Below are 22,278 nucleotides of genomic sequence, written 5' to 3' on the forward strand. Positions count from 1 at the left end.
AGCCATGCTTGAGGCGTCCGTTTCCACCAGGTATCGGAGATCAGGGCAAGGGTGGCGTAAGATTGGGGCAGATGTGAATCTTGCTTTGAGTTCCTGGAAAGCCTCCTCGGCTTCTGTTGTCCACTGGAACTTTTTGTTGCTTTTCCTTAGTAATGACGTGATGGGATGCATGGCGGTAGAAGTTTGCAAAACCCAGCATACTTTGAACCCCCTTGAATGAATTTGGGGATGGCCAGTTCAGGATAGCATCTACCTTGTGTACATCGATTTGGATTCCATTCGGGCTGAGAATAAAGCCCAGGAATTCCACCTCGGAGACGTGGAATGAGCACTTTTCGAGCTTGGCGTAGAGCTGGTGTTGACAGAGTTTCTCCAATATGGATCGGACGCGTTTATCGTTGTTAGGTAGAAACCTGTGCAGTTCCCTTAGGGACCACTGCAAAAGATTTAAGACTACAGGTGTTGGCAGTAAACCCAATTGGTAGCAGTCTGCACCACCCAGATTTACCTGGTAGCTGTGGCTGAGCAGTCAGACTTCCCTCAAGAAGAGTTAGGCAGTATGCAAAGAATACACAATAGGCACTCAGATACAATAATACAAGCAAACACTGACCAGAGCTTTGGTATCAAAGTATATCATTATTTATTTAAAAACACACAGTTTGAAACACTCCAGCACTCTTATTGTAAAATATTCTAGGCACAGTTACTATTGTACTATACACACCCCTTTTTCCTTATCATATAAATCACAGTAAAACACCACTTATTTTCATACAGAGGTGAGCGCTTAACTAGATGGCACTCCAATAAGTTTGTGAGAAAGGGAGGGAAAAAGACAGAATATGGAAAGATACACCACTCTAAGATTCAGGAACACTATAAGCAAGGCAGAAGAGCAAAAGTCACTGGTGAGCCAAAGTCCAAAGGCTGGGCCCACTCTTAGAGAGAGCAGAGCACAAATGCGCCCAAGATCACACAGTTACACTAGGCTTAGAAAGTCTTGCAGAGGGTTCAAAAGGAGTTTAGAGAGGCTTTAGGAAAGTTTAGCCAGGGTGTCCCAGGCTAACCCAGGTTCGAAAGCCGAGGGCTAAATCTACCCCGTACAGTCGGTAGCAAGGGAAGCCAGGCGGGACACGGTACCTTAAGTGGGAAGGATCCTCCAGCGGTGGCAGTTGTTCCTGGTAGTGGGTGCAAGTTGCGTCGTCGTCCAGGGGAAGAGAAGATCTCGACTTGGAGGAAAGATGAAGGTCGTTGCACTACCAGGGCAGAAACCAGCCGCTGAGTTTTCCGGTTAAAGGTGGTACCTTTGTTTCGCGGTCGTGGTAAAACGTGGTATCCCGGTTGCCGGGATGCTTGGCACAGGCAAGGCGGCCACGAGGTACGTCGGGAAGGCAAAAAGACGGTGAAACTGGTTATCCCCACCAGTCAAAGGAAGAAGACTCTACGGCGGGAGATCTCCTCTGTCGTTGGGAAAAGTGGTGAGGCAGTCCAGCAGGGCTCCACCGGTGGTGGTGTCGTGGCAGGTCGGCTCAGCTTCTCCCTCGTCTGATTCTTAGGTCCTGTGTTGACTTCTGAAGTTCCAGTCCCCAAAGCCCTGCTTTTATGCAGCAAACTCCCATTCACTCAGCCTAGCTGTCACTCAAACATGCTAAGTACTTGGGCCAATCAGGATGGAGTGCGACTTGAGTTGCCCAGGCAACTCAGTCCAGGGTGCATAAATTCCCCTCCACCCCTCCTAAGTACCCCAGACAGAGTGGCACCACTTTGGAGGGCTTCTGTGGAGAAGCCCGCCAAAAAGTGGAACAAAGGGCTCGACTTGGGTTGGAGTCACAGAAGAGAACACAAACGCCATTTTAGAATCGAGTTTTGGCAAAAAATACCAACCGGGGAATTAATATTAATTAAATAAACCGGCGGTATGTTCGAGGCTACCGTAAATAATTAAATAAAGATAGTAGCCTAAAACAATGGGAAATCCCATAGGAAAATATTTGCGGTTGAATATAAAAAGTAGTATCCACTGCCACCAGCCAAAACTCGATCAGGGGGGACGGAGACGTGCCCCCATCGACTAACAGACCCCGGGGCAATTGAATTGCCCCAGCCGGTACGTCCACAATATGATGGTTTGTACTGGTTCTGTTCAGAATTTAAGACTAGTAAAGTCAATGGTGACTTTACATGCCCTGGGAGACAGTAGTCAGTCCCAGGGTATGGAGTCTATACTGGGGGGTCACTATGACACCCCTGTGTTACTGCACTGAGGGTGCTGTGTAACACACAACACAAAAACACATGAAGCCCTATGGAGTAAAAGACCCCATAGCCCATTAAACACATCTAGATTCAAAGAAACACACTGAAATCATGCCCAAGAGTGAGGGTAAAAGAGTCCCACTCTTGGCAGGAGAAAAAAATAAACCCCAGAAATCCAGCAAAGCTGCTGGGGGACTCACTAGGTTAGGAAATTCAGCTTAAACAGAGAATTCTCCCTAACAATCGTGGTCCTGCTTTGATGTGGAATATACTAGGATATCGTCGATGTACACTAGAGCACTGACATCAATCAATTCCCATAGGACATCGTTCATGAAGTTTCGAAATGCAGTTGCGTTGCAAAGGCCAAAGGGCATTACTTGATATTCGTGCAAGCCGTATTTGGTGCGAAAGCGGTTTTCCATTCGTCCCCCTGTTTTACGCGAACAAGGTGATATGCTCCCCTCAGGTCTAGTTTTGTGTAGATTTGGGCAACTTTGACTTGATCAAGCAATTCAGGGATCAGTGGCAGGGGGTAGGGATTTTTTACAGTAATCTGGTTCAGTGCGCAATAGTCGATGCACGTTCTCAAGTCTCCCTCCTTTTTCGGTACGAAGAATAGAGGACTGGCTGCTGGAGACTTCGAGGGACGGATGAACCCATTGGCCAGGTACTGGTCAAGATAGGCCTTCGGGGTGCTAGTTTTCTGGTTCCACGAGTGCGTAAATTCACCCACAAGGGATCTGTGCGCCGGGTATCAGGTCGATTTGGCAATCGTATGGTCTATGCGGTGGCAGGGTATTAGCCTGTTCTTTCTGAAAGACATCTTGAAAGTCCTGGTATTCACTTGGTAGGGTGCCGATTGCCGCATTCGCAAGCATGGAGGTTCTGGTGTCTATTGGTTGTTTCTCTTGGCGAGAACATGTGTGGGCGCAAGTCTCGGGAAAGGCCAATTCTTTTGCTCGCCAATCGATTCGAGGATTGTGAGCTACCAACCATGGCATTCCCAAAATCAACCGGAAGTGTGGTGCCTTAATGAGGTCGAAAACGATAGAATCCTGGTGTCCATCCTGGCACAGAAGGGTTAAAGCTGCAGTGCATTGGGATACTGGACCAGAAGCTATTTCCGTGCCGTCGACTGTGGTAACAGTGTCGGTGGTTGATTAAGGGCGTAACAGAAGCCCCATCTTTGCCGCAAGATCCTGGTCTATGTAATTCCCAACAGCTTCACTGTCTATGTACGCTCTTACTGCGTGCATCCGAGATGGTTGTTGGTGATTGATCAAGACCACAGATAGTGCAAAATGGGAGGTCTGTAGTTCACTTTCTTCACTCGACAAGTGGACGCCTACACTTGCCGGGCTGGGGAGTTTTCCGATTCCTTGATGGTATCTTCCTTGTCTGTGGCCCCTACCGTCCTCCTTGGTGGCTTCACAGGGCACTCTTTAAAGAAATTACCTGACCTTTCGCATGTACAGACATAACTGTTGCTGTCTCCTTTTATCCCTTTCCGCTTTAGTCAAGGTGGATCTGACCCTCACCCCCCGATTTGCATTGGTTCTCCTGAACCTTCCGTTGTTCGGGCAGTATTGTCCTTTGAACGCACATACATAGGGCGAGGGTCCGGTCTGGTTCGATCTGCTCTTCGGTCCTGCAACCTATGATCCAGTTGAACAACAAGGTCAATGAATTCTGAGCAGTCTTTCGGGGGTTTCACTACTTGTGCGAGAACATCCTTGAGCTCCCCCCGCAACCTCTGATGAAATAACGTGGTTCTCTTCTCCACTGGCCATTCTGCTTCAACTACGAGTCTATTGAACGTGGCTATGTATGTTAATAGGTCTTGATTCCCTTGGCGTAGGGACAGAAGTTTGTTGTCTAATGCCTGCCCACAAAAGCGACCCGTGATTGGTCATTCGGAAAGGCCCCTGGCCTACAAAGGAAGTGCAGGCGGCACAGGTTCATGAACGTTGCAAACCTCTTGGGATCCACCGTAAATCGTTCGGGCTGGGCTAAGGGAACTGCCCCAGGAAGGGTTATCTGAACGGGATTGGATGATGGCGCTGGCATTGAGGGCACGCTTCCCGGCAATGATGCATGCCCTGCTTGTGACTGGAGAAGTTGCCGGCTTAAATCATCAGTGCGTTCTTTGGCTACTATCAGCTCTCTCCTCAGGGTGTTGGTCTCCTGCCTGGCTGCATGTACTTCGGAACGTAGCTGCCCCAACATGTGGGCTAACTGGTCGGTTTCTGACGTTTCCATGACGCTCAACTGGTGTCCACGGGGACGTCACTCAGCCTGTTCTGACCTCTTACCACCTTGAACCCTTCCCTGGAGGCTATTCGACTGGAGACTGGGCCTGAAACACAGGATTGGTAGAGTTTAACTTCCCTATTGTCTCTGTGTGCTTGAACCCGTTCTTCCCCAGGGTCCAACCCTTCCCTTTAATCCACAGCTCACCTTGTTTTCTTGGATAGTGTGCTCTCCGTCCTGCCTTCAGAGCTCGTTGCTGCCTAGTTACTTCACTGGCAAGAGTCTGACAGGCAAGTATAATGAGTCTTTTAAACAGTTCTCTAACTTCGTTCCTTTCTTTCCTTAGATGATGGCCGGCGTCCAGGGATGGCAGCGTGCTGCTGAGATGAGTAGCGCTGAAGGTGAGAGCGCGATGCGCAATGCACCCCTTTCGTATTTGCATTGAACTGAGTTCTTTTTCTGTGACTTTTAGGTGCCGCAACGTTTTCAGCGTGGATGCCGGTTATGAAGAACAAATGCGGTGGGAAAGCGCGGTATGCAGGGCCTCTAGATGTTTCCACGCTAACCTGGAGTGTCTTTTCCCTCTTGCAGATGGATGAGAAGTTCCGGAGACAGAGTTCCCCCAGAGCGGCTGGGATTCAGGTAAGCGTTTGAAGCTCGTACAGTATTTAAAAATAAGCAAAGGTTTGCAGAATGCTTACTAATGCCTTTTTTCTGTTCTTTTCCCTTTTCCTTAGGAAGCGGTGTGCCGGGATGGGAATGACACCACCGAGGATGCCGCAGAACAGAAGGAGCGATGACTGATGGGCAGAAGCGTCGCAAGATAAGGCTGTTCCTAACAGTGTTCTTGCAGGAGTTGAGCGCAGAAGAAAGATGCAGGCCTACTGGAGACCGATCCGAACACGGTGAGTGTTGCGCTGCAGGTGCAGAAAATGCAAAGCATGTTTCTCAGCCTGGGTGTGGCTTAAATAGTCTCTGGGTATCCAGGTGCCTCTGGGCTGAACCACACCCAAAAGACTAGACCGCCCATGCAGTTCTGGGAACCGAAATATGTGGTGGCATCCATCTTGTCCCCATCATTGCACTACAAGTCCAATCCCCAATGTTATCCTATGGGAGTGAGTGAGTCGGGTGCCACAAGCGCCAAGTCTGACTCCAAGTGGGTCTTTGGAGGGATGGAGAGGCCCTTAAGGGCCATGTAGGTGATCATGGCCTGGCTCCAGCCTGACATCTTGGAGGGCTGGAGACATGAGGGGCAGGAATCATGACAACTGAGTACCTTCAGGATGGGACCCATCAGTTTCCTTTTTACTAATGTGCTGCTCGCCAAATCCTGATAGAGAGCTATCTGTTGGCCCTGGTATGTTATCGGTACCCTCTGTCGTGCCATCGAAGGACCGCCTCTTTCTGAGCGTACCTGGCGAAGGCCGCCAACACATCTCTTGGCCTTGGTGCTGCTCCTTTCGGAGCTCTCCCCACCCTGTGGACCCGGTCCAGCTCGGCCTGCTCCGGGGAGTCAATTCCCAGTATTTCCGCGAAGATGGCCTGGGTCACTTCTTTTAGGTCCTGGTCCTTAACCGATTCCGGCAACAGTTTCACCCTGATATTAATCCTACGGGATCTATTTTCCAAGTCTTCGACCTGTGCCTCCAGGTTCCGAGTAGGTACATATATATAGTCTTTCAATAGCTTCACTATTGGCGGTTGTATCCTTATCCACATCCTGAAGGCCTTTCTCCAGTAGATCAGTTATTTCACCCAGTTGTCGCATTTCTTGCCGGATCTCCCCTAGGGCCTCGTTCAGGTCCGCTCTCATGAGCTGAAATTGGTCCTGGAACTTTTTAGCGAGGTTGGTCTGCAAGTTGTGTACCTCGCCCAAGAAGTCTTGTTTTGACATCAAGGCGGTCCCATGAGCAGTTTCCAAGGGGGTGTGGTCCGTTGCCCCCTCTTGGTCAATCTTCGCTCCTACTCTAGTGTCCTGCTGGGACCACATAGAGCGGAGGGTGCCAGACATATCGCTCGCGTTGTGGGGGGTGAAGGCAAGCGTCCCCAACCAGCACGATCCTCCCCGCAATGAGAGACAATGAAGGACTCTCCCAGAATGGGAATAAGGCCAAGACAGAGTGCGGGTGAGCGTAAATGGGAGTTTATCACTCAGAATAGGGCATGCAAAGAACTCTGCAAACTCCGAGAGCGCTCTGTCTGACAATAGCAAAGACAGGCGTATATATTTACAAAACACGTCATCAGAACCTACATACTATAAGGGGCACAAGTTCAATGGGATTGGGTGGCGATGACTAGCTATAGGCGCTGCTGCGATGTGGTTGGCCTTGGCTGGAGGACGTCACTGGTCAGCCTCGTGGGTTGGGCTGGGCCTGGCAGGTCAGCTGAGTTCATCCGGGCGGTGTTGTTGTGCCATTGTGGCCAGTGTCAGAGATGAATGTCTTTTCCTGACTTATTTGCCCTAGGCCATGCACACCGCAGTCATTCAGTTATTGCAATATTATCTTCTTTAGTAAATCTTTCAATAGGTTATTCTACAGGTTAATGCAACACAGGAGGAATGCACCTTGAGAGGGGTTTGATGGTGATTCATCAGTGTATGGTTACCAGTGTCCTGTTGACCGGTACCATAGGTCGAGGGGCTAAGTCTCAGGGGATGGGACAGGCGGTACATGTCTTTCTGTCTTGTTAGAAGTCGTTATGAATGTGCTGCTGTATGTTGCCACAGTATTGGGTGTCCTAATTGTACAGGGGCCATAAATCTAAGGTGATCTGGTGGGTTGTGGGGTTTAAGAGGGGGCGCCTTTGGATTTGTGTATTCAGGCGGAGGTTTACTGCTGGGCTGTAAATAATGCAGGTGGCGGGCCATGGCCTTGGGTGCTGCAGAGGGCACTACAAATCTTTGAAGCGGCTCCAGCCTAGTTGGGGGAGGTGGAGCAGCGCGGGCCTCTGCTCTCTTGTTTGGCAGTCTTCGCAGGGTGGGAGGGGGAATGGCCTTGCACATATTCACAAAGGTATCTTCCTCGTGTGTTGCCGATTTTAGGTGAAAACATCATAAACATTCGAACACTATACAATACTCATTTGGATCATTTGGAAACATACATTTTAACTTTGCTAAATGTCTCTCAAATATGGCCAGTCTGAGCACATTATTTGTACACTATGTTTTAACAACTACAACATTTAGTTATATGCATATACATTTGCAGTAAGTGAGGTAGTAGTGAGGTTGGTGGAGCACATAGAAAATGACTCGCCACCGTACGTGACGGTAGTGGCGCATAAGGGGCTTAGACATACACACATGACAGGTGCATTCTCGCGCGTCCTTCACATGAGCCCTCTGTATGGTTACATTTGTCTTTCCTTGCACTCTAGCAGCATTAGTTTGGTTATGGCACGGGACCGTGGGGTGTAAGCTTTTCAATGATACACAACGAATAGTCCCCCGGAACGCTTTTTATTATTTGCACACAACTGCAGTGGTGTGGGTTCTTCATTGCTAATGTCATGTAAACATGCATTCTACCATGTTTATACATTTCATAGGTTTCCTTAATAGTAGAAGTTTTGTGGAGAAAATGCACGCATTGCAAGTAGTTTTGGTATTAATATTTGGGAACTTTTGCTTTTATCTGAGGACCATTTTACAGTTCTCTTTTTCACCCAGGCTTCGCTGGCTGGGTCATGCTGGGAGCAGTGATACACTGCGGAAGGTGAAATGTTACAGTGTTGGTATCTTACACTAGCTCATGTCCGTCTTGTTCGTGGGAACGGGCTCACAGCGGATCTGCCAGGGAGCTGCGGCCACAGGGATAATTGAAACTCTCCGAAGGTGGGGGCCGCGCTACAGTGCGCCGAGCTCGCACCAACTTTATTAGACAAAATGGTTTCTGAGGCCTAGCTAAATTCAATACGTTTGGGAAATGTCTTCAGCAGGTGAGCCATCCACCACCTGGGCCCTGGTGGTAAGGAGGGGACGCCCGATGAGCCATGGCGCTCACCTGGGGAAGGGATGTAGGCAAGGGGGGTCTTTTGGACCAATCCTCCCCTACAGGGGCACGTCCTCCTTTTCCCTTGGCCTTCGTAGTCATGGCACCCTCCAGCCCCACAACAGTTTTCCTTGCCAGTTTCCCGAGCTGCGCTTTGTAAAAAGCCCACGCCTTAGCGACTGGACCGCTTGTTCTCCCGCACTCCTTTTTAGCGTTGGGGCGACCTTCAAGGCTCCCCCCCGCCCGGGGGTCTGTCGCCCGAGTCCTTCCGCTCCTGCACTCGCCTCACACCTGCGGGGGCCACAGGGCCGCACCCCAAGCCCCCACGAATACCCGGGCTGGGGGAACTAGGGGCCGTCAAGAGTCAATCACTGCTGCTTCTAATGCCACAGCGCCTCTCCGCGACTCCTCGCTTCACTTCTGGGGGTCTTCCCACCTGCCAGATCAGACCAATACCTGGGCCCGTCGGGCTACCCCCGGGGTTCCCACTCCCCCGGGCATGACTATGACCGCGGGAGCTTCACCCTCCCGGGGGAGCTCCAGGTCGCCGCACTCACCATCCTCTGCCATATCCTTTACTCTCTGGCAATGCCTGCTCCGGAGACAGTCTCCCGGGCAGCCGGAGACAGATCCCGGGCCCTCCTTCCCTCGAGATCCTGACGGACTCCCCCGAGCCCCGACAGGGGGCGGCACGCGGGACCGACAATCCTCCGCCAGCGGCGCTGGCCCGGGGAAACAGCACCGCCCCCCTCCGAGGCACCCACCGAAGACTGTGAGAGGGCGAAGCTCCGGCTCCTCCGCCGCCTCTCCGCTGTTCCGGTGTCCTTGCTCCGCGTCCGGAGCTCTCTTCACTAGACCCTCAGCCCCTCCGGGGGCCACCCGACTGCGCGTCCTCCGTCAGTTAGGGGTCCGCCTCCACAGCTCCGCCTCTCCGCGGGGACAGGGCCCAGGAAGTCCCGATTGCCGAAAGCCGCCGGCTCTCCCAAAACTCCCGAGGTCAGTCCGCCGGCACTCCTCGCCTCCAACTCCCTCGGAGCTGCACAAGTCGCCCCCACAGACGGTCACAGCAACACGAGACGTACTTTGCAATATATTTTAGCCCGCTGGCGGGGTGGTGGGCACCTCCTTGCCTTTAGGGTACAGGGAGCTGAGTCAGCGCGCTCACACTAAGCCGGCGGCCATCTTGAAAAAAAAAAAAAACAGTTCAATGCTTTTTTGTTTTTGTTTCTAATCATAATCACGGTACAGCTCTGAATTCCAATGCTGTATGACAAAACAATTTAAAGAGAGGGAAGCACCATACATGATAAACATCTGATGTTAAAAGCATAACTCTACATTGTAAAACAAGCCAAAAAACGAAATATAATCGATCAGGTAAGAAATATAAATGCAGGTGCTGTGCATCCAGATGTGATAAGATTTGATCCCTTTTCACATATTTCTTTTAGCACAAACACATAGAAGATCAAGAACAATAATTCTATGTAGCTTGGTGCAGCATAATAGTGTAATACCATTTAGTATTCCATTTGGGTGGTCTGTACATCATAGACTGGCAAAGATTGGGGCTACTTATGTGTTAAGTGACTTTCCCTACTCCTACCACAGAGTCACTTGCCTGGATTGTAAAATCTGGGGTTTCATGAGTACACAGGGGCATTATTGTAGGTTTCAGACTATTATGTATCAAGCTTATATATCTGACTCAGACTTCAGGTAGTCCATAACAACAACACCTAACCAAAAGAGGATTTTGTTTCACTGGAAATCATGTCACATTATGACACTAAGCATTTATACTGTGCCAAATCACCACCGTAGTAGTTTCAGAGTGTCTGTGGAGAGGAGTACTGTGCCCCCGCCAGGTGTATCCAGACATTAGCCTGCTGGAGGAAAGAAAATGACGACAGGGGAAGAAGGTAAGAGGATGGGAAAGTGGAGAGTAGATACTACAGACCAAGATATGAAGGGATGCAGTAAGGGAAGACATTTTGTGGTAGCATGTATGCATGCCAGTCCTGATAGGTGGAACATAGTTCTGTAGAAGAGAGGAGGATATGTTCTTGAGTGTTGTAATAATTGGTGTTTACATGGCAGTTTTGGAGTATGTTAGGTTAGTGCACAAGGTAATGTTGGATGCATGTTCATCAATGTAATCAAGAAGTAGGCAGGTTGAGCAGGGAAAAGTAGTAGAACGGTGCACTTCCTCACCAGCTCTGCCCGTCCCCAATGGAAGCCAGCGGCACAGTCGAACAGGAATGACGGTTAGATAACTGGAAGGACTCAATGAGCTCTGAGGACATGCTGCTGGATAGCCACATTTGCCAGAGGGATTAAAGGCTTTTGGGTCCCCCATTAATGTAAAACCAATTCCAGGAAAGCTTGGTGAATTTGGGGGACAGATTCTTTTTTTCACACCATATTACATTTAATATCCTCAAGCTACTGGTTTTACAAAATGGTTTTTACAATTTATTAGTGACCATTTGCCACAAAGTAAATTGGGATGAATGATATCAATGTTTAAAAAAGTACCATGCAATAAGTATGCCAACAAAATGATTATTGAAAGCTACCATGACACATGCTAGGTTAACAAAGCTTTGTAATACACCAATATGCATCTGTCAGGATTCTTCAAAGAACACCCACTTATTACAGTCTACACGATGCATAAAGCAAAACTGTTCAAACCCAATTACACCCACCTGTACTTCCAGGATCTTCCATACTTGTATCAATGCTGGTGTAATGATCTCGTTTCTTCAGAAGCTCTGACTCGATCTGCTTTAGGTGTCGATCACGAATTGCATTTTCAATATCGTAAGTAAACTGAATTTGTTCGGCCAGGCAAAGTATCTAGAAGGAACAAAGAAAGACAAGAGAAATTCATATTTTAGAAATAAAAACATATTTCTCAGGCTACCATAATTCCTCATATTTTTGCCATACTATAGTATGCACAATATAGATGTTGTAGCAAAAAAATCAATACTTCGCAATTTCAAACTTGTCCAATGACAAATGGACAACTTTGCAGTCTGGGTGCAAAGCACTGAAGAAACACTACACAATCATTTTTAGACAATCTATTACAAAACATGGTCTGAATCATTCTTGACCGTTTGGAAAACTGTCCATGAACTGAGCAGCAGACAATCTGGCAAAGTCAGAGAGAAAGGAAAAATAAAGGAAATGTGAAAATGCACTGCTTGCAGAAATCATGAGCCGTAGACCATATAGCTGCAAGACAGAATTATCCAGGGGAAAAATCACTTTAGAAAGTGACAGATGCAACAAACTTTAACAAAGAATCACAAGTGCATGACTAAGTTGACAATCTGCCTAGAAACAAATCACACCTCCCTGCTACAGACAATGTAGGTATGTTATGGGTAGGTGTGGGGGGAACACCAGGTGATGCCTAGGTGAAGCATTTATGTGCCTGCCACAGGTCAATATGAAAAAGAACATTAAAAGCAAGGTTGCGAGGAGTCCAATGGTAACCGTGTATCTTTAAAAATAAAAAGTATGATTTTCTGGCAGGAGAATAATGCACACTGAAATTTTATGATAGTGTGATGACCACTGACAAGTAAATATCTTATGTTAGGAACTGTAGTCACCGGACACCAAAACATGTTAGAGCGAAAAGAAAAATGTTGATATAACACATTGAAATAACAGGTAAAAAAGCATAAATAAGTATCTCAAACCGATTGTCAAAAGAATAAAAATACAATTTGTTTTGTTTGTTTCCAGTTCATTAGAAAACCTTCACACATACAATTCATTACTATTAAAAATAATCAATTACATTAATTTACTTTCCTTAAAATTCCTCGATTGGTCAAGTAAAAATATATATTTTTGTTCTTCCAATGAGTTATGAATTACAGCTAAAAGTTGTACCAGAGCTATTATCAATGACGTGTTTTGTCAGCCCAGCAGCCTATTTCAAAACCATTTGCTTTCCAAGTCCTCAACATTTGTTACAAATCTCTTGAATTTCAGTTCCCTCATATTCAGTGTGGCTGGACAACAGGTTAAGCCAATGCGCAAGAGTTTCTAAGCAGTCTTCCATTGCGGCAGGGCATTGAGAGCACACCCTGAATTACAGGCACCCCTATTTATCAAGCTAGGACATCTGAAGTTCCCTTCATCCCCAGGAATAAGGTATATTTCCCTTCAACTTTACTGAAGAACATACTTACCTTGTCATTTTCATTCTAAAAATTATTTTCTTCCACTAAGTAGATTTACCTTTGATTCGTAGGTTACAGATTTACCAATTTGGGCCATAGAAGACTAGAATGAATTCAATACCAGCCACGTATGCTCATAGATACAACCTCGGGGCACCAATGTGAGGTAGGAAATACTGTGTAATCTTGACTGATATAATTAGTAAGAAATACCTGTGGTTCGCTAAATGAGCAAATTACAATCTGAGTATTACGATTTCTCTTATAGATATCAAGAAACATCATCTTTGAAGTTTAGAAATTAAAGAAAATCTATGGACAGTAATATACTTTGAGATTCTTTAACATTTACTCCAGAAGAAGGGATTTTTCCCGAAACGCGTTGAGTTTTTATGGATTATCACGTGGGAGAACTAACAGACTGTTAAATGTTGTACATAATTGGATATTATGCAACTATGTTAGTTGTAAACTGTATGTATGTTAATAAGAGAATCCTATCAACAATATTTGTGAATAAATATATATACATATATTTTTTTCTCTGAGAACCTATAGTGATATCAATGCATTACAGAAATAACTATTGACTTACTTTATATTTAGTAAAAAGCTGGCCGTAAGGAATAAACAAAATCACTATACCTTATTTTTAGATGCATCTAACCCCTAATACACCAGTTGAAGTTTTGACAATTGAAGTATCCACATGAATTCTCTTTTAAAACTCATACATTTGTGGACCTACATGGCTTCAAATATCTACACTTCGAGAACCTTAATATTTTGTACACCCTAGGAGGTCTATCAAGACGATAACTTTGGTTTAAACCAATACCCTCAAGAATGGACTTGCAAGAATTTCAGACTCTCATTTCATCTAGGTCCTCACAGATCATTTGGGGTAGGGGGGTGCTCTCGACCAAGATGGTAGCTGCTCTTTGAGTTCTGAGTGTGTTGGCCGAGAGGAGGCGGTCTGGGTCTGTTCTGGCCCTGTGACAATGTATCCCGACAACAGAGTGTGGTGCAGCTCATTATGCAGATACAGCGTGCCATAGCTGGGGACTGCCTGACGAGTCCTGGTGGGAATACAGTCTGGCAGTGCTGGGAGGAGGAGACCCCCGTGGGTAGCCCAGCTGCATATGGAGAGGTGGCCGGGTACTGTTTCGCAGAGCGAGCCGGAGCCAGATCATATGTTGGTGGGCCGGGAGGGGGCTGCAGCGAGTGCCCCCCTGTGATCCGGGTTCGGCACTGAGCGATTGTGCCTGAGGAAGCGGGGGGAGCAGGCTGCCGATGCGCTGACTCTTCTGCGTTCCTCCCAGACTGCTGAATGCAGGCGTCACGCTGGTGCCTGGTGGCTCAGCTTGCGGCTGGAACATCTTGAGGTGCTACGCTCCGCTGGGAGAGGATAGCCGGCTGAAGCAGCAGGCAATGGTGCGGGGAGTGTGAGGATGACGGAAAGGCGAAAGACCAGCTGTGTTGGAGCGTCCGGTCCTGCATAGTCGCTCTGAACCGGAGATCACCGCTGATGGATTAGTGCCTGCAGGCCTTCATTGGGGAAGCCGCACGGAGAGGCTGAACACATGTTGTTGAGCTAATAAACTGGCAGCCGGCAGGAATTGATCACTGCTGGAGTTTGGTAATTTTGATGTCCCTGCAAGTCTGAGCACAGAGTGGGGGTGCTAGACAATACGAGCAGTGAGAGGACCCAGGCTATTCGTGGTCTGCAGCGGGAAGTAAAAGAAATCTGGGACAAGAATGAGGATTTAGAAGCAAGGTCTATACACAATGACAGAGTGGTAGTAATAAGGTTGTAATGTTCGGTTATGGTTTGGCTTCAGACAGGGCATTTCTATGTGGGGAAATCGTGAGGATGATTTTTCTGGGGGGGGTGGTTGTTGTGAAGCGCGCCCATGATGTTGTTCTTTTTTGGTTATGTATGTAACGAGATGGGTCAGTGGCTGATTATCCTTGTGCAAATTGGGCCTCCTCCTCTTAGGGAGGGTGAGGGGGGGCTGCTCACAGTGGTCGGACCACCGCAGTTGCTGAGTCCATAGCCCACGGGTAGGTGCCCAGGTGGGAGGTGTTGGGGGATTTAGGGGGAGGGGGGGAAATTGGGAGGGATGTGGGGAGTACATCACCGCTGGTTGGGTTGGAAGCCGAGATAGAAACTCAAACTTAACAGTCCGGGGAAGGGAACTGTTAGGGAGAATTCTCATAAATGGTTGATTTCCCTTACCTAAAGAGTCCCCCAGCAGCTTTGCTGGATTTCTAGGAATTATTTTTTTCACCTGGTAAGAGTGTGAGCCTTTTTTCCCCACTCTTACATGTGTTTTGCTATGTGCATTTCTACTTTCTGTGTGATCTTGGGCACTGGATCCTCACCTACTCCATGTGCACCACTTTTTGTGTGTGTTACACAGCACCTTCAGTGCAGTGACACAGGGTTGTCTTTGAGACTTCCCACTGACTCCATTTTTCTGGGGCTGACTACTGTCCCCAGAAACAGGTCAAGTAGCCATTAACTTTATATAGTCACTTTAAACCACAGACGCAGTACACCCCATCTTACATGGAGTATTGGAAAGGGTTAACTCTTATCCCTTGTTATCTGTACCTCTTGGAGCCTTGTTTCGCTCCCTTAACATTAAGACGTGGCAGTGGTATCTACCCTAACTTTTCTACCGCGATTACCTTATATAAACGTGGTATTGGTTCAGGCTATTATATTAGCCTCGAATATAAACCCGCTTGACCAAATACATTTTATTTTGGTTCCGGCTGGGTTTAGTCGCCATTTCTTTTTGTTAAAATCTTTCTTGTGTTTTTCTCTGTGCGCCAAACCAGGGATGACTCCTTCGTTTGCTGTCTTTTCGCGGGCTTCTGCACAGAAGCCCTCCTTAAGGTGCCTGATAATCTAGGTAGGCAGGATGTGAGGGAGGGATCTTCGGACCCCTGCCATGGGTTCCCTTGGTAACCAAAGTCGCACTCTTGTCCGATTGGCTAAGGGGACTGGCCTTGCCAGGCCAGCCACCGTGCTGTGTTATTGACAGCCAGGCTGTATGAATGGGGGAAAACTGCATAAAAAGCAGGTCTGTGGGACTGGAAGAGCAGAGTCGCCACTGGAACGAAAGAACCAACGAGGAACTGGAAGAGAGGACCCCTACCACAACTAGAGGACCCCTACCACAACTGAACCGCCCGGTGAAGCCCTGCTGCAGGTCCGAATCGCCAGAATCTGACGACAGAGAATATCCTCCAGGAAACTTCTTCCGCTGAGCTGGTGGGACCAACCAGTTCGCCCAAACTACAAGCCAGGACCCCTCCTCTGGTCGAATTTGCTGTACAAAGCTACAGTACGCCGGATAGCCAGGAAGGTCGGACCCTGCTTGGGTTTTAAAGGAGCGCACCTTTTATTCGTTGTTTTGCTCTGCTGCTTGTTTCTTCCCTGGGTGGCGCAGGAACCTCCAGTCTTCCTACTTTATGTCAGTCCGACAGTCGCTTCAGGAACCATGAGCCTGCAGGAACCACCAGGAACGTCCGCCTCAGCTACAGCTCCCTCTCCGTTTTAAGGTACTGTGCAAATCCGGTTTTCCGTTTCGGTCAGCTGCGGTGAAAGTGTTTGAAATCTTTCTTCAATCCAAGGGCTTGTCCTTCTCTTCTCTTTGAACTATTCTACCAACCAACCTCGTCCGGAATCTGTGCCACAAACTTTACCGCGAACTACCCTGAACTGTGTGATCTTGAGCAAAAGGTATTACCCAAATTGGTTGTTTACAATTGTTCGAATGAACAATTGACCGAATTTAAAGGGTCACAATTGACCGAAAATAAATATATATATATGGGTTTTGGGGGGTTTGGCGTTGGGTGGGGAGTTGTGGGGGGTTTCCCCCCACATATATGGTACAATTGACCTTCACAATTCGGTCAATTGTGAAAAGGTCAATTGTCATTCGAGCAGTTGTAAAACGATCAATTCGTATACAACCGAGCAAAAGACTTTTGACCAATTGACTTTGGCCCTAAGCCTTTTCTAGCTGATCTCCTCAGTGTAGTCTCTCTTGTTCAATTGCCCTGATTACTTAGCTGTTGGTTTTGCCTAATTTCTAATAACTTTGTCTTTCCCGCCCTTTTAAATTGCTGGAGTGCCATTTTGCTCCCACTTCATTTTGTGAGCTTAACTTGTCTGGAATTTAAGGGAAGTGGTGTGGTGCATTTATGATTGTGATTTTTGACTTGCTTAGACAAGTGAAATGTTATACAACTGTTGAGTAAATAAATATATATTATTTTACTTAGAAACCTTGAGTCAGTGTTTGTCTGAATCATAGTAATTGCTGTCCTTCGTGTAACTATTTGTACTGCTCACCTACTCCAGGCTGGTGCAGGGTGTAGGAGGCCAAACAAATATCCCAGCAATTAGACGAGCAGATGGTATGGTAGTTTGACACCAATTTAGTTTTTGCAGAATATCGGTCATTTTATAGTGATCTGTAAGCTGCTTGGGGTAGTGTGCAGCAGGACATCATGAAGCTTTTTGTTGCAGAGGCTGCGTTGGCAGAGCTTGACGCGCAGGCTAAAGAAGCATCGAGTGCTCCTATCACTGTTAATGATATCCTGAAATCGATTAAAGGTCTCCCGACTGCTAAGGCCCTGGGTTCAAATGGGATCACGTCTGAGTTTTTTATGGAATATGGCCCCAGTGTTGCCGAATATTTACTTCAAGTGTGGCAAGAAGCCTTACAGTCGGGGTTGCTACCCCTATGCAATGCGTGAGGGTATTACTACTTTGATATTAAAGCCTGATAAGGACCCATTGGACTGCGCCTCCTAGAGGCCAATTTCCCCCATTAATAAGGATACTGAAATATTTTCTAAAATTCTGGCTGATGGGCTCCTTCCCTTTCTTCCTTCCATTGTGCATCCAGATCAGACTGGCTTCATCCTGGGCCGATACACGGCACTTAATTTCTGGAGACTGTTCGCGGTGCTTGCCCAAATGGACCCCTCTTTGCAGGCGATCAGTGCCTTACTAGACACACAGAAGGCTTTTGATTCAGTCGCGTGGGAGTATATGTTTGCGATTCCTGAACCGGTGGGGGGTACTGGTGTACCATCTACAATGCGTTAAAGTCCTATACTCTGGGGTGATCGCAAGCATTGGTCTTTTTTGGAAGACATTCGGCAGCTTTTCAGAAGTAACGAGGGACTCGTCAGGGATGTCAGTTGTGCCCTCTATTATTTGAAATCGCCATGGAACCACTCGTGGTTCGCCTGACCGCTACACAGACATCAGGGGTTAGCATTGCGAGGGGATCGGGAGCTGATCTCAATCTATGCTGATGATGTCATTCTTTATGTAAGGACCCGGGTTGTAATCTAAAGCCTCTTTTGCAAGAGATTGAATCTTTCGATAGAGAGTTAGGGCTGCAGGTCAATTGGTCCAAGTCGATCCTCTTTCCACTGACTGAGGCCATTCGGACGCCCTCAGGCATTGAACGCTTCCGATGGGAACAGACTTTGGCAAGGTATTTGGGCATATGCGTCAGTTGGAGCCGTTCCCAGTTGCTTATGGACAATCCTGGGGCTTATTTTAGAGACACTTCAGAGAAAAATTGATTGGTGGATATCACTCCCAATCTCCCTCATGGGTAAAGTGGTCGATAATAAAAATGGCGGTTCTCCCTAAATTACTGTACTTATTTTTTAATGTACCACTGAGGCCAGGCTCACATTTATTTACAGAGTTGATGCCATTGTTGACTAAACTACTGTGGAGCTCAAAGGCACCTCGAATTAAGTGGGCGACACTCACCGGGTTGTGGGAGCAGGGGGGGATTAAATGTACCTGATCTAGAGCTCTATTACCTGGCCGCACAGGTTTCCTTTTGTTTCATACATCCATATATTCCTGTGGATGCCCGAGAATACTAGGTAACAATATTACAAAGCTGTCAAAGCTTAAAGATGACGAGGATCCCTATAAAGCCTTACTACAAACAGATTAATCAAGCATTAAATGGGTAGAGAAGGAATGCTGGGGGAGAAGGGATGCGTGGAAGAGAAAGGAAAACAAAAAGGAGAGGCTACTCACAGCGGTCTCCCAAATAAACCTGAACACCACAGCAGTCTCCCAAATTACTTGATCCACCATAGCAGTTTAGAAACCGGTTTACCACCCTTTTAAGCATATGTTCATAATTCTGTCTTCCGTATTTAAACCTTTCGTGAGTGGCTAGTACACTCCTGTTCGACACCCAATCCTCCTCCCCAGGATGCTTCCTGCTCTTCCAGGACCTTACGATTGTCTTTTTTTTTTAACATTTTTTTTATTGCATTTTCATAAACAGTAACAATGGGACTCTCAAAATCGACCCTCCACCCTTTGCTCCCCTCCCTACCGACTTTTAAATGTCTGTCATCTTGACGGTATACCCTTAGAGTTTTTGTCTCTTTATGTAAACATGTCCAATATTCGTATTTTATGTGGCCACCACTGTAGCATATAATCGCTTTGCAAGTATTCTAGCGGCAATCCCATGTCTGATAAAAAGTTTTGGCAAGCCCTTTGAATGTTATGTTATGCGCTCCATTGCTATAAATAGCCATACTCTTTGCAGCCATTCTAGAGTGGATGGCAGTGTTTCCTGCTTCCATTTTTGAGCTATTGCTAGCCAGGCGGCAGTAAGGAGACCCATGAAGTTTCTCTTTTGAATTTTTGTCATTGTCCTATCTCGGAGATCCCACAAGCCGCACATCCAGACCTCTTCCTTTAGATGATCTGTGGAGGGAGTGGCAGGTGAGACCCAGATGATCCAATGCTTGCTCTGGAGAACACGCACGGATCAGCCAGTCGTCCAGGTAGGGGTAGACGTGAACCCCCCCTTCGCCTGAGATACGCTGCCACCACCACCATTAGCTTGGTGAAGATCCTCGGGTGGAGGTCAATCCGAAGGGCAAGACCCGAAACTGAAAGTGCGAGTCTCCAGCCGCAAACCTCAGGTACTTCCAGTGCTTTGGATGAACCGGCACATGAAAGTAAGCATCCTGTAGGTCCAGAGACACCAACCAATCCTGAAGTTAAAGGGCCTGGAGGACTTCAGAAAGAATGACCATCTTCAACTTGTCCTTTCTGAGAAGTTTGTTTAACCAATGCAAGTCCAGGATGGGCCTCAATCCCCCGCCTTTCTTTGGGATAAAGAAATAAGGGGAATACCATCCCTTGTTCCTCTCCGCTGCAGGCACCAGTTCTATATCACCTTTCTCTAGTAGGGTCAGGATTTCCTGCACAAGGAGCGGATCCGGAAGCTTCAAAGAGAAATTCCCCAGTGGATTATCGGGAGGCCGCTTTAGGAAGGGAAGACAGTAGCCGTGGGCTATGGTATCCAGAACCCACGTATCTGAAGTAATGGCTTGCCACTCTTCGAGATGCTGAGACAGTCTGCCCCCAACCGGCGAAACATGGGACATGGCCTCATGACTGTTTTGGAGCGGCTGCGGCAGTGCCTAAAGGCAAAGAGGCAGCTGCCTGAGCGGCCTTGGCACCTTTATTTCCCCGACCACCACAGGTACTTTTTAACTGACCCCTTTGACTGGTGGCCCCTCTCGTTCTACCAAAGGAGGAGTATGAAGGAAAATAACCTCCCCTCCACTGCTGTCCCCCAGGATGAAAGGCGGAGGTTAACGCACAGCTGCACTAAAAGATTTTGTCACAGCTTTCGAGGTCTGCAACCTCTCAAGGCTCTCGTCAGCCTTGTTGCCAAACTAATGTGCGCCATCAAAGGGCATGTTCAAAAGACAGGCTTGAACATCCGGGGCAAAACCAGACTTCCGCAACCACGCAACTCTGCATATAACGGTGCTCGCAGCCATGGACCGGCTAACACTGTCGGCCGTATCCAAACCAGACTGAAGGGATTCACACCTGGCATCCTTGCCATCTTGCATGAGAGCAAAGAACCCATCCCTTTCTTCCCCCTCAGGAATATGCTCAGCCGCTAGAGGAACACAGTTCCACAGAGTGTGTGAAAACCTTGCTACGGCACGAGTAGAGTTGGCTGATTTCAACGCCATACTCCTCGCAGAAAATACCTTGCGAGCCCATCCGTCGAACCGTTTGTCGTCCCTATCCGAAGGGATGGTAGGGTACGCCGCCTGCCTCGAGGTGGCCCTAGCCGCCTGAACCACCAAACTCTCAGGAGTGGGGTGAGTGGATAAGTAGTTGGGGTCGCTAACGGAAGGGCGGTACTTCTTTGTCAATGATTTGTTAACAGCCGGAAGAGATTCTGGTGACTGCCAAGCAGCCGCCACCCTTTTCTGTAAAGTGAGATGAAAAGGTAACACTGGGTCAGAGGACGGACCTTGATAAAAAAATGTCAGTTATATCATCTTGTACAAAATCTTCAGGAGGACTGGACCAGCCCAGATACTCCGTGACCCTAGCCATGAGCCGCCTGTATGATGACTCGGCATGAGCCCCAGGCTCAGGCCTGCCAAATTACACTTCCGGAGAAGTGTTCAACCCACTGGCATAATGAAGGGTTTGCCTCAACTCCTCCAATTGACTGTCTCCAGAAAAGACAGGAGCCACATCATGCTCAACAGGGTCCTCTAAGTCAGACCTTTCTTCCTTCTCATATATGTCGTCCAGAGGGAGGTGAAAACATTGCCTAGGGACACAGGAGGGCCTGGAGTCCACCACTGGCCTCACAGACTTAGCAGTGGCCTTCCTTGGAGGATCCACCGTATCAGGGAACTCCAAAGGTAAATATCGGACAAAAATTCCTGACGGCTTCAACACCAAGAGCGTCGACAACTTCGGCTTCGATAGTGGTGCCGACGGCGTCGAGGGCTGATCTGACGGAAATGGCGCCGACGGAGTCGATGCAGGCTTTGAGCCCTTAGCCGGTTTCTGCAGTCTCGCTGGGGACGAGGACCGAGACCTGCAAGCACATCTCTTGCGACTATCCTGAGCCTTGTCTGAACGGGACCTTGAAGGTTCCCGATGCGAGTCGCGTAGAGGACCCGAGCCCGAAGGCATGCGAGCCACAGTACGAGACCGTTCCTTGCCAGCTTCATCAGAAGGCGCGGCCGGAACCGTGCCTTATGATTGAAAAATCGCCAACATCTGCTCCTTAAAGGCAGCCCATTCCTCCAGAGTCGAGGACTTCGTCGGCCATGCCAGTTTCCTCGCGGCTCCATCCTCCGAGGAGTAGGGGGATGGCGACCGGTGACGGCGCTTCCTAGAATGCCGTGACGAGGAAGAAGAATGGCGGGAACCACTCCGGGACCGAGAACCCCCGTGCCTCCTCCCGACGCAGAGAATCGCCCCTCGGGTCGTTGGTGGACTCTCCCTTGGATGATTTAGATTTTCGGGACTTGCTGGGTTTAGAACCCCTACCCACCTGAAGCTTCCCCTTATGCTCCCGCAAGGCCTTGGCAGTCAGCGACTGGCATTTTGAACAGTCGTCGGTGTTGTGACTTTCTCCCAAACACCACAAACAAATGCGATGCGAGTTGGTGATCAACATTTTAGACTTGCAAGTCTTGAAGCC

At 48.1% G+C, this 22,278-nt stretch overlaps 1 protein-coding gene across 3 annotated transcripts in view; it reads right to left on the reverse strand.

The window, feature by feature from the left end:
* The window catches only part of DYNC2H1 (dynein cytoplasmic 2 heavy chain 1), a 3,314,293-nt gene that overhangs the window by 2,172,057 nt on the left and 1,119,958 nt on the right, over positions 1-22,278 (reverse strand). For all 3 annotated transcript variants that reach the window (XM_069639013.1, XM_069639012.1, XM_069639011.1), the window contains exon 31: positions 11,225-11,375. In XM_069639013.1, the coding sequence (XP_069495114.1) occupies positions 11,225-11,375 (151 nt within the window). The remainder of the gene's footprint in view (positions 1-11,224; positions 11,376-22,278) is intronic.

This window comes from Ambystoma mexicanum, chromosome 7q (assembly GCF_040938575.1).
Source record: "Ambystoma mexicanum isolate Mex_15411 chromosome 7q, UKY_AmexF1_1, whole genome shotgun sequence".
NCBI classification, from domain to species: domain Eukaryota; kingdom Metazoa; phylum Chordata; class Amphibia; order Caudata; family Ambystomatidae; genus Ambystoma; species Ambystoma mexicanum.